The following is a 15,093-nucleotide window of genomic DNA, read 5'->3' as shown; positions in this document are numbered from 1 at the left end:
GAAACAGATTTTTTTCCTAAAATTCGCTATGTTACATGACAATAATAATCAACGTGGAAAAAGTCAGTATGAAGAAATAATACTTTTTCAAATAACCATCTTTAAAATAAATAAATAACCAAAGCTAAAATGTTCAAATGTATTCCCATACCTAAATACTATTATTCTGGTCTCTTTACCAGAGAGAGTTATTATTATTTAGCCTTTCTCCTTTAAAAACAGCCACTTATTAGTAACTAAACAGCATATTTACATATGAAATGAGGCTAGGACTTTATGGCTTGTAGTAAGTAAAACCTGAATTGATAAAACTTGTAATCACATGTTGTGCCACACCTAGAACTGGATGGTTAGTCTGAAAAGTGTTTTTCTTACAACAACAATCTCAGTGTTTTTACTTGTATGAAATCTTTGTGTGCAATGTCCTTGAAAATCTGATTTTTTATTTCCTTTTTTTTTTTTTTTTCCAAACATGGGGTTTTCTGCTTCAGGATAATGTATTTAACTATTCATCTGCTTGTGTTTTTGTTCTTTAAATAATATTAAATTATTATAATTGTTACTATAATAATAAAGAAGAAAAGCTCTACAGACTTTAGTTGCTAAATATGACCTTAGCCCAGGGTTCCGGTGGGATTGTTTCCTTGTGTCTTATATTCCCTGCTTTTCTGCATCTGTTTGCTTCCTTTGGTGTGATTCTGGCCTATATGCCTGTGTTAGCACCTGATTGTTTATGCAGGTACTTGTCTGTTTAGGTGAGACTAACCTGCTGAGTAAATTGTATGTGCATAGGTGTATAGTGTCGTTTTCTCCTGCCTTCCACCTGATGGCACAATAACATAAGAGATGAATGTAATGTCAACATTACATTACATACATTACAAGTACACTTGTGCATATGAAAATTTTACTTGATGAAAATATGTAGTTTCCTTCATACTGCATAGTTCATGAATCATCAGCTAAACTTCTTCACACTGATAGAAAGATAGAAAGACTGCCTCCGTCTGTGTGCCTTTTGTGTTTCATTTGTAGTAACTTCCTGTTGTATTTTGGCAACTGCTGTTCCTTGTGGGTCTTCCCATATTTTACTTCCTCTGTGTTTGTTTTCCTTCGCTATCAACTCCACCTTCACTGGATTAACCTGTAGTTATGGTCCTTATTTGTAGTCCTATTTTCTCCTCTGCAAGTTGTTGGCTAACCAGTTTTACTGCCTGTGTTGTCCTTCTGGTTCCGTCTGTTTCGGTTTTGCTGATTTTAGTTACGTTTTCCTGAGCATGAAAGCTCAGCTTGTGTTCATCAGTGTGCTGGGTAGTGTGTCCTGAAACTGGGTTCTTTAAGGTACTTGCATGTACGAATGCACTGTGGTTACAGCATGCATGATTTATTAATGGAGAATGGACTTTAAAATACACCCACTGGCCACGCCATGAGGTGCACCTGTTCAGCTGTTTGCTAATGCAAATATCTAATCAGCCATTAAAATAATATACAAAGAATGTTCAGACTCCTTTGGGCTGAGAGTAAGAAAAAGGTAACTTAAATAACCACTCATCTCAACCAAAGTATATAGAAGAGCATATTTAAAAACGTAAACCACTACAGCAGCAGAAGACCATACCGGGTACCACATTGTATGGTAGGGTCAGAATTTGGCCTAAACAACATGAAGGAATGGCTCCATCCTGTCTTGTATCAATGATTCATACGGGTGGTGGTGGTGCAAGAGTGTGTGGAGGGGAAAATGTTATTGGCACGATTTGTGCCCTTAGTGCCAGCTGAGCATTGTTTAAATACCACAGCCTGAGTATTGTTGCTGACTATGTCCATCCCTTTGTGTCCACAGTGTACCCATCCTCTGATGACTGCCTATAACAGGATAATGTGCCATTCAAAAAGCTCAATTCATCTAAAATTAGTTTCTATAACATGAACAGTGAGTTTATGTATTAAATGGCCGCAATCATCAGATCTCAATTGGACTGATTGTTGCTGGATGTGGTGATTCAAATCATGAATACACAGCTGAAAATCTGCAGTAACTGTGTAGTGCTATCATGTCAACATGGAGCAAAATCTCTGAGGAATGTTTTCAGTACCATGTTTGAATCTATGCAGTAAAAAAATAAGGCAGTTGTGGAGTCAAAAGAGGGTCTGATCTTTGGAATGTGTACCTAATAAAGTGTTGCAGTAAATGAGTGTACATTGTACTGAACCTACAAAATATATGTTTTATTCAGGCAGAATGGATTTTAAAAGTATGTTTTAATCAGATGTGATGATGGAAGTCACCTGAGGGAAGGGTGGAGATTTCATGTGGGTGGGCTCACAGGTCAGACTGAAATGGGTAGCTGGTGATATATTCTATATGTTTGCATCCATTTGTCCGCCTGCCTGTGTCGATGGCATATTTACCTGTGGGTTTAAAAGGGGAAAGCAAGAGTATATAGAAAATCCAGTAGAAGAGGACAGAAGGAAGAAGAAGTGAGAAGAGAAATCGGATACATTTGGATGCTCCTCATATTTGTGGAATATTCCTCTGATCACACTCTGGAGGCTTGAGTTAAGACCTTCATTCTTGGAACTTCCATCTTCTTCCATTTGATCTTGAAGAAATTTGACTGAAGCTATTATTTTTTTAGCACCTAGGGTCTGGGCCTCACAGGATGGTCACATCTTCCAGAAGACAAGGAAAAACCAAATAATTACCTGTAGACAACAGAATAAGACCCTAACACTGTTACTGTACATCACCATAACTCTAAGAGGTAACAGTTTCAGACAGCAGTCTGTCCATCCTGGTGCATACTTGCTGAGATGAATGGTGTGCCTCCTTTACGAGCAGGTTGGGGATGGAGCACGGTGGTGTACTGTTGTATCTTTGCCTCGCTCAGCATGCTGTTGGCTCTGTTACTCTGGTTCTTACTCAGAGAGTTACAACGCCTCAGAGGCAGAAAGTGACAAACGCGGTGTGATGTACACCTGCTTCCAAAACTGGATTGTTTTCCTTGTTTTTTAATTAATGTGATCAATTTATGAATTGTGGTATAATATTTAAAATATATTAGGTGTCTTTAAATAGTAATTCAAAATAGTATGTTTATTGATGCATGTTGTATTCGTAGTATGTTTGCACCCACACGTGGATGCATGTCAGTCTGATTAGTTTTATTAAATGTCATGTCTGGCATTCCAGGAGCGATTCTGCTCATAGTGTTCATAAATGTATGATTACTTCTAGACCTCAGTTGGATGAGTGCAGAAGTGCAAAGAATCCAGAAAAATACAAAAAACCCCAAGATTTTTAGATGAAGTTGAGAGTTGCGTTGTGAAGACAACCACGCTGGTGCACTGGTTAGAACTGTCGCCTCACTGAAAGAAGACTCCTCCAGCTAACTGGGGCCTTTCTGTGTGGACTTTGCATGTTCTCCCAGTATCCGTGTGGACATTCTCTGGGTGCTCTGTGGGTTTTCCCACAGTTTGTGATTCTAAATTGCCCAATTTAGCTGTGAATGTCTGTCTGTGTTAGCCCACCTTTCTCCCTGTCACAGCTGGTATAGGCTCCAGCTGCCCCCATGACCCTAAATTGGATAAACTGATGGATGGATGGAGCATTTCAGAGCTCCCAATAGCCAGAGTCACAAGCAAATGGGTGAAGCTCTCAGAACTTTTCTGATAAACTGATGCTTAAAGTCGTCCTCCAGTTAAAAAATTCTTTGTACCGACTATGTTAATGCTAAAAAAATTGGGATGTTTGACCTTCACGATGCAGAACGGTGTGTGTGAGATTTACTACTGGCAATCTGTTAGAGTCATGCTGAAGGGGAAAGTTTTTATTCCTGTAATACCTGGACATACCGGCAGCATCTATCATGACATCTCAGAAAAAGCCATGGTCCCACATGCAGTTCATATACAAGTGTGATGTTGGAAATTCTGTATTTCTATTTACCCATTTAAATGTGAAAAATCAACTCTTTATTTCTCGTAAATTGTGTTTATAATAAAAGCTTTCAGTCGTGTGCGGTGGTGTCAAAATCTGCATAAATCTAACCCACATAACTCGTGTTTTTTTAACAGGCAAACACACACCTCTGTCTGTGTGTGTATAGCTTCTTTGTTTGAATCGATCACTCGCTCTCAGTTTACTTGGTAAATTATTGACATGGCATGAAGATTCCCAACATTCCAAAGCAGAAGGCTACTAAATGAACAGCATTCATGATCCTAATGATACAAATCAAATCCATATATGTGTTTCAGTGGTGACGTTCTTTATTGGTCACATTTTTTTCACGGTGACAGCTATGTTTCTGTCAGTCTCCCCTGAAAGGGGGAGATGGGGCATGAATACCTGCCCTTCTGTTAAAGTTCACCCGTGTTTATATAGGTTGAATCATCAAACAGTAGCGATCAATTATCTCTGGCACCTTTTGTTCTGTCTCTCTGTTAAAATTAAACTACCATAAAAATGAAAGTTTTTTTTGCAAATGTGCAAACTTACAAATTCAGCAGAAGATGAAATAATCATTTCGCCCAACGTATCTTCTGACATCAAGTCATGAAAATAAACACGTGACGGAAGCATTATCACGGAAATGGACTAGAAGCTGTAACTTGTAAACACTGTGTAGTGCTGCAGATCATTTTTGTGAAACATCCCCTTGCCACGTTCACACTTATAATTTCCACCAGGACGTAATGGACATGAAATCAGAAGAAGGTGGAGGGAACCACGCCTTCAGGCTAAACCAACAACTAAGCATCTGTTTGCTTACACAGACACTTTATAATATGTAATGTCAATATTGTATTTTCAACTTTCTCTGCTTCTCCAAGTACTCCAGAAGGAGCATGTTAGATGCAAAATATCGCACCTCCTCTTATAAATCATAACGCGCAGCATGAAATAAAGAGAAAGACCCTTGTCCTCCTTTCCCTGTTAGCAGCTCAACCACGTAAGAAAACGACATTTCCCAGAGTGCTCAGGGGCAAGGCACCCCCGGTGCCCGTGAGCACTGGGGTGTGGCTCACTCACTCACGCGCATAGTTTTTCCAAGTGAGCTTCAACTGTCTTCTTCTCCTCCTCACTTCGCTCTCTGCTGGTCTGTCTGTCCGTCCTCCGAGCTCCATTTCACAGCTGCGGCTCATCGGTAAGTTCCTCTCGGGTGTTCACTCTCACTTATAGGAAACCTATAGAAAGTTCCGTTTTATCCACCAGGTTGTGCCAAGGTAGGTATCCCGGATAAAATCTGTTTCCCCTGCGTCCGGAGCATTCGCTGCGAACGGAGAGCAGATCCAATTTACTCCGCCTCCATTACAGCCAACTAGACATGGAAGTAGTGTTTTAGTTTTGTGAAAAAGTGAAAAATGAGTGTCGTTACATTACCGTTCAGTTTGAGGGTTACAACAGAAAATGATATATTTATTGTTCTCGCGTGGACGGGATTATTTCAACAAACTGAGGACTTTTTGCCTGATAACTATTTGTATCCTCCTGTAACTTTACTGAATAAAGAGCTAACATCTCCAAAATTACATGAGTAGTTATTCATTATAAGAACTGTTTGTGAACTAAAGAGACTGTGGGATACTGTTTGTCCGTGATTTGGAGACCCCAGCTTGTGCTCCCGACGCCGGGGAAACAAATTCTGTCGGGGATACTATATAACTTGGCACATCAGGGGCACAGCCGGACCCCGTCTCCACCTGATGATAAAAGACTTGTAGTCTAGATAGCTGCTGCTGTATATACCGTACAGTAGAGCAGGAAACCCTAGCGGAGATGATTAGGGATGAGTTAGTTACAGTAGAAAGTTTACCGGAAATAAAGAGTTTGTTTCGTCTCCTTGCCTGATAACATTTGTTTCTCTCCAACAGATCTGCACTTTTTTCCTTTCGTTGGAAAAACAAACTTAAAAGACTGTCAAAATGGTGAGTCCTTTCCACTCCACTCATTTCTCAGGTGTCAGCGCAAATAAACGCGCAGAACTGAATATAAAATGCTTGCTGATTAATCAGATTTTGCAGAAGTCTCGAGGAATAAAACCGTTATTTATGCAAATGTTTGACTCACTGGCTTTTAGCCGGCAAACTCCTGGACAACGCCCACTCTATGAAACTTTATATAAGGTTCTCGGTGAGCGTTGTTGTTGTCGGGAGACAGCAGGTTAACCTTTGACACTTTTACAGTTTGTATTGAACCTTAAACATCGTGAAACAGTAAAAGTTAGATCGGTTTTTATATGCGTGTTTTGGGTGTGTGCGCATGATCGTGAGGCTGGAGAGAAATCTCATTTGAGGAAGTTTGGTGTATGACTCATGTGGGCTCTGCTCCATTCGGGTGGGTCTCCTCTGCGTTTTTCCACATCTGGTCCGGAGTTTAAAGCCAGCCTCCCCCTCTTAAAGGGGAATTTCTTACTTTTCAGCAGGGTTGAGTTACTAAAAAAGTTTTTTTTTTTTTAATGTCATCAGCTGTGCTGATGTTCGTTTCCTGACGGTTTAGTCTGAGAGTGTGTTTACTATGAAGTGCTAACAAAACGTTTGAATAGGTCTTTCTTAGAGAAGCATTTCTACTATGTGTGCATTCAGATCTGATATATGTAATATTATCCCTGTCAACAACAGACCTCTACTATTCTCCCAACACACCTGTTTGCTTTCCTGACGAGCATGGACTTTATATTGACTCACACACTTGCACACAGTGCTGCTTCTGTAAATACTTAACTACAGCACATAATGTGGATCCCACAACAGATCCACTGTATAATCCTGTTTGCACAAGAAAATAAAATGATCTCCAAAAGTTGATTCTGTTCATCTGGACGTAGCGTTTTGTGGGAGAAACGTTTCGTCACTCATCCAAGTGACTTCTTCAGTCTCAGCTGACTGCAGGTTTCCCCAATCTTATAAACAGTACATTTGCATAATGACTGAAACCAGCCCACTGAAGGAACAATGGGCTGGGAGGTCAGTTCCTTAAGCTTAATTATGCAAATTCCCATGACCATTGATCAACAACCACTGACCAAAACCCACTGATCAATGGCCATGAGTACCATTTACAGAGAGTTGGGGAATGGCTGCAATCACAGCATTGTAAGATGGCGAAAGATGTACCCTTAGGCCCCCTCCTCGATTCAGAGATGGTCTTTCCCTTTTCACGTAAATGGCCTCCTTGACTCTCCGCTCAAACCAGCGTTCCTCCCTGTCCAAGATGTGTACATCCTCATCGTTGAAAGAGTGTCTACTGGCCTGTAGGTGTAAATAGACTGCAGAGTCCTGGCCTGACGAAGTAGCTCTTCTGTGTTGTGCCATCCGCTTCGCCAGAGGTTGTTTGGTTTCCCCGATGTATAAATCCTGGCAATCCTCCTGGCACTTAACAGCGTACACTATGTTACTCTGTTTGTGTCGCTACGTCCAGATGAACAGAATCAACTTTTGGAGATTTACTTACCTGCATGATTGAGCATGCATCAAGACGAAAAAATGAAATGATGTTTCATTTAGTGAGCTTTTGAATTAAAGATGGAATAATAATGATACGTTGCAACTTTATGCTGGATTGGGTATGAGGTTAGAGCTGTAGTCGTGATCACCGGAGCTCATCTCTGTTGACAGCATTTGCACAGGTAACAATAAAAGAACAATAAAATGGTACATAATGGAGGATATCCTTTTGCAAAAGCATTGCTAGGTGGATTGTGTACAGTCTCCATGGCAACAGCAGCCAATGAAGAAGGATGGTAAGTAATAAGATGTGCTTTTAAGGAGAGACGCCAGCTGTGATGCCCTGTGGTGTTTACATACATCCCAACGCCCTCAGGTCATGCCTGGACCCGCTCGGGGGAATCAGTGCATCACTCGCTACAGACTCCAACCCCTAACATTCCAGTGTGAGGGACGTGCATTGTGTTATGTTGTTGTGGTCTAAATACCTCCTTGTTCAGCTGTTTGTCCGAGGAGCCACGTTGGGTCAGTTTTTGCTTGATTGGATGATTGGATGCGTGTCATTTTGACATTCCTTCCTGCAGAAACAGACAAAATCCTGGTTGTTAACAGCGACTTTTCTGTTCTAGACCTCTGACTTTTTAAAATTCCTGATTTTGAGGGTCAGAATTCCAGAAGCATTCCAGTAATTTTCCTCTCTAAACTTTCCTCTGATTTTTATGTGCGAGGGAGTGTCTGGAATCAGTGCATTGTTGTTACAGAAAGGGTCTGTTTTACTAAAAATCAATGTTAAAGTCAAGCTGTAAGTCATTAGGTTAATTTAGTCCATCATTACAGGGGGAGGGGATGTCTTTTATGAGAAAAATTAAATAAAAAGCTCTGAGGGACAGTGTTTTACATATCTGCAAACATGAGACTAACGATTGATACAGTCTGTTGGCTGAGAAGAATCAGATCTACATAGTTTTGTATTAATCCCAGTACAAATCAGGAGTAGGTGTACAAAACTATGTGCCTAACAAAGTATACACATCTGACATTATTCTGTTGTATCTCACGGAGAAATGAATATTTGTGGGCTCAAATCCAGTGATTTGAATTTTTGCAAAGACCCAAAGTCCTTGATGATACTGTACATGTTAAGAATGTGCCCATATAATATCAGCAGTACTTGGTGTTAAATACACCGCACTACATTGAGAATGATAACCTTGAATATAAACAGAATATATACAACTGACAATAACAATATGTGTAATGTAATTACCATAGCTACCACTCTACAGAGAAATACTCTGCATGTGTTATTGTAGTTTTCATGGAAGATTTCGTACTTTATCATCTATACACTCACCAACCAGTTTATTAGCTACAGCTGCTTGTTAAAGCAAATATCAGCCAATCATATCAGTGCATGTAGGATCCCTTAGGTCAAGATGACCTGCTGAAGTTCAAATTGAGCATCAGAATGTGGAAAAAAGGTGATTTAAATTGAATTTGAATGTGACATGGCTGTTTGTTTTAAATGGGCTGGTCTGAGTATTTCAGAAACTGCTAGGGTCAGAATTTGGCTTAAACAACATGAAAGCATGGTCCATCCTGGCTTGTCTCAACAGTTCAGATTGGAGGTGGTGGTGTGAGGATATGGGGAACGTATTCAGCAGGATAGCACACCATGTCACAGAGCTCAAATCTTCTGAAACCAGTTCCCTTAACATGAGTTCACTGTATTCAAATGGGCTCTGCAGTCACGAGATGTCAAACCAGTAGAGCAAGATAGATGGGAAACCGACAAATGTGCAGCAGCCGTGTGATGCTGTCTGTGAATATAGATCCAAATCTCTAAAGAGTGTTTCCACCACCTTGTTGAAACTAAACTAAACTCAATGAAGGCAGTACTAGCAATGTGTACCAAAGTTGTGTGCATTTACACATATAAAGGTGCAGAAGTTGAGTGTCTCTGTGGAGAGGTAATCTGGTGCAACGGAAAGAAGAATTTTAGTCAAAAATGCTTTGGCTTTGGACAAAAGTGCAAAGACCAACTTTCTCTGTGCACATCTTCCATGTTGCAGGCCAGCAGAGGAACCGTAAAACCCAGCACAAATTTCAACGCCAGTGCGGACGCAGAGGTCCTGCACAAGGCCATGAAAGGCCTGGGTAAGTTGATCATGTTTATTCATACATGCAGTTGGGAGAGCTTGTTTCGGGGAATTTCTTTCCAGTGTAGAAATCCCTGCTGTCTGGGTGGAGCATCGCACAGATAGCAGTGACTCACAACCACGTGAGCAGAGTAACTTGAGATGAGTCACTGTGAGCAAACACATCTGCTGACCTAGACTGCAGGCTGTAATTATGTGGGTTGAACAGATGTAAACATGAAACCACCTAGACAGCGAAGGACCATTGTTATGTAATTTGTGCTGCATGCAGCATATCCTGTGACATGAAGAGCTTTGCTCATGAACCGTGTTTGTTGTCACTGTAGGGACCAACGAGGATGCCATCTTGCAGCTGGTCACGGCTCGCAGCAACGCCCAGAGGCAGGAGATCAAGGCCAGCTACAAAACTCTGTATGGCAAGGTCCGAACACCTCTTGGACAGCTGTTACCTCGCTCAAGCACATCTTTCACACCTTCAGTTTAACTGTCCCACTGTTACAGCCGAGCAAAGCTGTGGGCCAAAGGCACACTGCCCCGCATTAAGCCACTCCAATCTCACTCAGACTCATTCTGCAGTCTTGGCACTTATCTATAATTCCAAATCTCTGTAATTCTTTATTACAGAGGTTTGGAATGCTCTAAAATGCGGATGATACTAAACAGAACTGAAATCGGTCATCCACAGTGCACCAGTAGTAAAAAAAAGTTACAAACTACAAAAAAACCCAATTTTCCTATATTTTTATTGTTTAAATATGATTGTCTTAAATCCCTAATACCTTCATGTTAATAGATCACAGCTTTGTGTATGTAAATATTTATTTATCCCTCTAATGTTGCTCTGGGTCTTTAGTCAGCGGTCTTACTACAATACACAACATCTCTGCCTGCCTGTGATTTCCTCCTACACGATCAGAAGCAACAAAACCTGGTGCATCTGCGCCTAAGGCTCTTATCTATAGCAGATGTTATGATGTCATTGCGTTGCTTAGCAACCATCTACCAACAGGCTAAAAATGACCCATTTGTATTGTTTACACCTGCAACGTGTTATAAAAATGTAATTTTAGCTTCACGACCAAGACAAAATTTTCAAAATGCAAGTGTGATGTCATCGTTTTGCCTAGCAATAGACCAGAAATACTAAACTAGGGGCGTGAACTAGTTTAACAAATCTGCCATATTAACTGTAAAGGTGATGATGATATATCTGACGTGTTTACACCTGGACCCACGCTGCCAAAAACATCGAACAAACAGTCAATGAATTAGTGAAGATTAGAGTTACAGCGAATTTTAATACTGAGGGGGTTTTGCAAAAAAGGTTCAGATCTACACCTCTATCACCATTAAGGTTATACAGTTAGCTGACAGTGCATTAAAATTGCAAAACAATACTGTAATGTGCAATAAACGAAGCTGCTGCTAGCTGCTGTCATGTTGGCACAGCTTGACGTAAAAGCTGAAACAGCAAGCGTCATTTGGTTTAACATTAGCTTGACGTTAACAAAAAGGTTTACTGAACCTTTGAGCAGAGCCAGGCTAGCTGTTCGAGCACTAATCTGAATCTAAGTACATTGTGCAATTTTTTTATTTTTTGGGGGGTTAAGTACAATGAGGCTTCAAGGTATTTGACAATACTAGAAAGTTATCCTAGTAAAGCTTTTAGGGCACACATCTGCTTCACATTCACACTCTGGGTTTATGGTGATCCACGCCTCGTTAAAGTGCATATTGTGTCTCCACGTCAGGACCTGATAGGTGACCTGAAAGGAGAGCTGGGCGGGAAATTTGAGACGCTGATTGTGGCTCTGATGACTTCACCCACTACTTATGATGTGACATCACTTCGCAATGCAATCAAGGTACGTGGGCCAGTGACAGATATAAACCGATCAGAAGTCTCACGCCCTGATCTTCATGTACAGACAGAAATTTTAGCACCGATAGCTGCTGGAAACTCAGGCGGCATCTGTGACATTTCCCACTTTGGCCTGTAGGGGGCAGGGACAGATGAGAAAGTGCTGGTGGAGATCCTTGCCTCCAGAACATCTCAGCAGGTGAAGCAAATCGTCGCTGCCTACAAACAGGGTAACACTTGCACAGACACACACACAAGTTAGACAGTGTTTTTTCACACTGATAATGGTTTCAATATAATTTTAGTGTACTTAAAAAAAAGCACATTCAACGTGCTAAGAAGTAAAAGACACCTGTTTTGATTCTTGGAGGAGACACAAATCCTTTTGGGGTCATGTGAGGGCATTGAGTATTGCAGTTTGTTTCCTTCAGAGTATGATCACGACCTGGAGAAAGATATAACGGGTGACACTTCAGGTCACTTCCAGAGACTTCTGGTTATTCTTCTTCAGGTAAATGTAATCCTCCCATCTCCTCTCCTCTCCTCTCCTCCTCTCCTCTCCTCTCCTCTCCTTAATTAAAATGTTCTGTCCCTTCTCAGGCAAACAGGCAGACGGGGATCCAGGCGGAAAGCATCGAGAGTGACGCTCAGGTAGGCTTTTTAAAATATTTGATTCCTCATCATCAGCGGCTTCTTTGTTTTTAGTCTCAGGGCATGACCATCACATTCGTTTGGTCAGGTGTTCAGTTAGTCTGTAAAGATGGTTTGACGACCTCTGCTGGACAACATGAGCAAAACTTCCCTTAAAATGTTGTTCAGAACAGGGCTTCATGTTGTCATGTTTTTGCTTAGAGAAAGGCCCTGTGAATTTTTACTAGGCTCAGCTCTTTTCCTCTCTGGAGTTTTTACTGCCAAATCTGATCATAGATAGCTTAGGTGTGATTTCTGTTGCAAATCAATTTTGTCACGTAGAAATCTCTTCAAAGTGAAGCACAGAATGATTTGGATCGGATGACAACATGCTGGGTCTAGTACAAAGACTCAGTATCAGTGCAGCAGGATCTAAGGCTTGGTAGTCCACAAAAATGTGCATTCTGGACCTGTAAGACTACAAAAGCAGGATCATCTCCTGCAGAGTTTACAGTAAAAATGTGTAGTTTTTTCAAGTTTTCTCCTGTACTCTACCAGTTCTCCCTGTGATTTTAAAAAAAACACGCCTTAAATAATAACATACTTGTGTGTCATTTTCTGTTTTTAGGCCCTGTTCAAGGCAGGAGAGCAGAAGTTTGGCACTGATGAACAATCTTTTGTTACCATCCTGGGTAACCGGAGTGCAGAACACCTCAGGAAAGGTTTGTGAATGTGGGGTAAAAACAAGAGTTTGTATGAGTGGGTGAAGACAGAGTGGTCCAGGGTGTGGACAGTGTTTGCACTCTGAAACAAATTACATCTGCAGCCAGTGATGTCAGTTATGTGTTGGCTAAATGAATATATGACAAGATTCAACTGAAGCCAGCTTTGATTTGAAGTTTCCTCTACTTAGTGCCACAGGTTCTTATTTGGTCCTACACACTGTGGGTTTGAGCTTTACTGAAACAGGAGATAAGCCGTATAGCTGCACTAACGTCAGACTCACTCCAAACTTTATTTGCATTCCAGTATTCGACGCTTACATGAAGCTGTCTGGATATGAGATTGAGGAGAGTATCAAGAGAGAAACATCTGGAAACCTGAAGGACCTCCTCCTTGCCGTTGGTATGTGCTCTAGATGACTCCCTGAAGTTATTCTTTTGTCGCTTGCCCCCCCAAAAAGGAAGGCTTTATTTCAATCCTGGTAAAACAACACAACAATAAGCTAAAAAATTAAGCATCAGCAAATGAAAAAATAATATATAGATAGAGTGAGAGAGAGAGATCATCAAAGCTTTTTTCCTATTTGGATCTTGCAAAAACCACATTTTTGTATCACATTTTAAACTGGGTCATGGCGTCATACTTGGACATCGGTTCAGTTCATCACTCAGTCTTACTACTCATAAGTACACAGTGATGAATTTCCTTTCTGTTGTGTGTTTTTTGTACAGTGAAGTGTGCCAGAAGTGTTCCTGCCTACTTTGCTGAAACCCTGTACTACGCCATGAAGGTAAGAGCACAGACAGGTTTGGCAGCTTGAAGTGAGGCTATCTGAGTCGGTGCATGTTTGCCAGTAATGGTTTAACCTGTCAAAGTGGGTTTATGACATATTGGAGGCAAAAGGGCTTAATGCTTATCACTATGGAGTTATTCATGTATCTTTTACAGTTGTGCGTTGATGTTTGTGAGGTGTTTGGTCACTGCATTTTGTGTTTTCTACTCAGGGTTCAGGCACTGACGATAACACCCTGATCAGAGTGATGGTGACTCGCAGTGAGGCGGACCTGTTGGACATCAGAGCTCAGTTCAGGAGGCTGTTCGCTTGCTCTCTGCATTCGATGATCAAGGTACACACACAATATTTTTACTGCCATAGACACCTTGATACTGTTTGCCTTTTCTCCTAAATTGTGCCTGTCTTTGTTTGTTGCAGGGAGACACCAGCGGTGACTACCGTAAGGCATTACTTGCGCTCTGTGGCGGTGATGATGCGTAATCATGGCAACAATCACTAACGGCAACCACACCTGAAGTGCCTTCTTGGCCGTCGGCTCAGTGAAACAACAAGCTAACCACAAGAAACTCGAAGTCTTGGTTCCTCTCAGCAAAGCTGTGTTGTGTTGGAGAGAAAACAACTGAGGTCTTTTTAAACTATGATTCCAATCTGTGTCTTTGAAAGGTAGCTAACATTTTGTCAACATTAATGCAGCTTTTATCCGCTAATATCTTCACTATACAATGAAATATTATGCTGAAGTGTCAGACTTCAATTGTCTAGTTTGCACTTTGTATGGGAGAACATGTATATCCAATAATAAATGCTTAATTTGATGAAGTTCAGTAGTGCCTGATTAATAATATTGCAGCCAGTGTGCTGTTTTTTTTGTTTTTGTTTTTTACATATGTATTGACCTCTCATGACCACAAGAGGGAGTCAGAGGAGTTTTGTTAGAGATGAGGTAAGCTGCTGAGCTCTGACCCTCTGTAGGCGTCTTCTTCAGCTGATAGATGGGGAAGTCACTCACTACTCAGTGTTCATCTTCAACGTCACAGAAGAGCTGCATGTTTTTATTCCCGGGCTGTACTGAAACAGTTTTGCATGATTTACAATTGTAAGTAATTCAAAATTTATAATACTCATGTATTTTAAAGTGGGCCTTGGTGCAGCCCTTCGGTTCATCCTCTGTCTGGAACAAGCTGGTTTGACTGCTCTTTAAGGCTGTCTTCCCTTTAAGCCAAGGGTGTCAAACTCCTTTTCCATTGTACGACTATAGATATAGATATGTAGATATCTATCTACATATCATTTACAACTATCATTGACCTTCAGCTAAGTCAATACCTGCATACTAACGATAAAAGTGAGAGGAATGTGCTTTTCACGCCTCAGTGTATGTGTGTGATAAAGGAGGGATTATCTCAGGTCTTGTTATGATACTCTCATTGTTTTCATGGAAGAGGTTGGCATTTATTGTTGCCACAGAAACC

The 15,093-nt window shown here is 40.9% G+C and overlaps 1 protein-coding gene across 2 annotated transcripts; it reads left to right on the top strand.

Moving 5' to 3' along the window:
• The first annotated feature begins 5,009 nt into the window (after positions 1–5,009).
• anxa5b (annexin A5b) lies at positions 5,010–14,441 on the top strand. Of its 2 annotated transcripts, XM_039613814.1 has the most exons (13): positions 5,010–5,153; positions 5,881–5,934; positions 9,525–9,609; positions 9,938–10,032; positions 11,363–11,476; positions 11,612–11,702; positions 11,904–11,983; positions 12,073–12,123; positions 12,731–12,824; positions 13,132–13,227; positions 13,557–13,615; positions 13,830–13,952; positions 14,039–14,441. In XM_039613814.1, the coding sequence occupies exons 2-13, from the start codon at positions 5,932–5,934 to the stop codon at positions 14,099–14,101; spliced, it is 954 nt and encodes a 317-aa protein (XP_039469748.1). In that variant the 5' UTR covers positions 5,010–5,153; positions 5,881–5,931; the 3' UTR covers positions 14,102–14,441. The 2 variants fall into 2 exon arrangements, with proteins under 2 accessions (XP_039469748.1, XP_031612830.1); XM_031756970.2 differs by lacking the exons at positions 5,010–5,153; positions 5,881–5,934 and having other exon boundaries at positions 9,501–9,609.
• The last annotated feature ends 652 nt before the right edge of the window (positions 14,442–15,093 follow it).

This window comes from Oreochromis aureus, linkage group 6 (assembly GCF_013358895.1).
Source record: "Oreochromis aureus strain Israel breed Guangdong linkage group 6, ZZ_aureus, whole genome shotgun sequence".
NCBI classification, from domain to species: Eukaryota; Metazoa; Chordata; class Actinopteri; order Cichliformes; family Cichlidae; genus Oreochromis; species Oreochromis aureus.
The sequence above is the reverse complement of the archived record's forward strand: the minus strand, read 5'-3'. Positions and strand labels throughout refer to the sequence as shown.

Bases quoted from the DNA above. Each gene is read 5' to 3' on its own strand.
- anxa5b (XM_031756970.2), top strand. From the start codon at position 9,516: ATGTTGCAGGCCAGCAGAGGAACCGTAAAACCCAGCACAAATTTCAAC. The intron at 11,477-11,611 runs GTACGTGGGCCA...TTTGGCCTGTAG, and splicing joins CACTTCGCAATGCAATCAAG to GGGGCAGGGACAGATGAGAA. The intron at 11,703-11,903 runs GTAACACTTGCA...TGTTTCCTTCAG, and splicing joins CGTCGCTGCCTACAAACAGG to AGTATGATCACGACCTGGAG.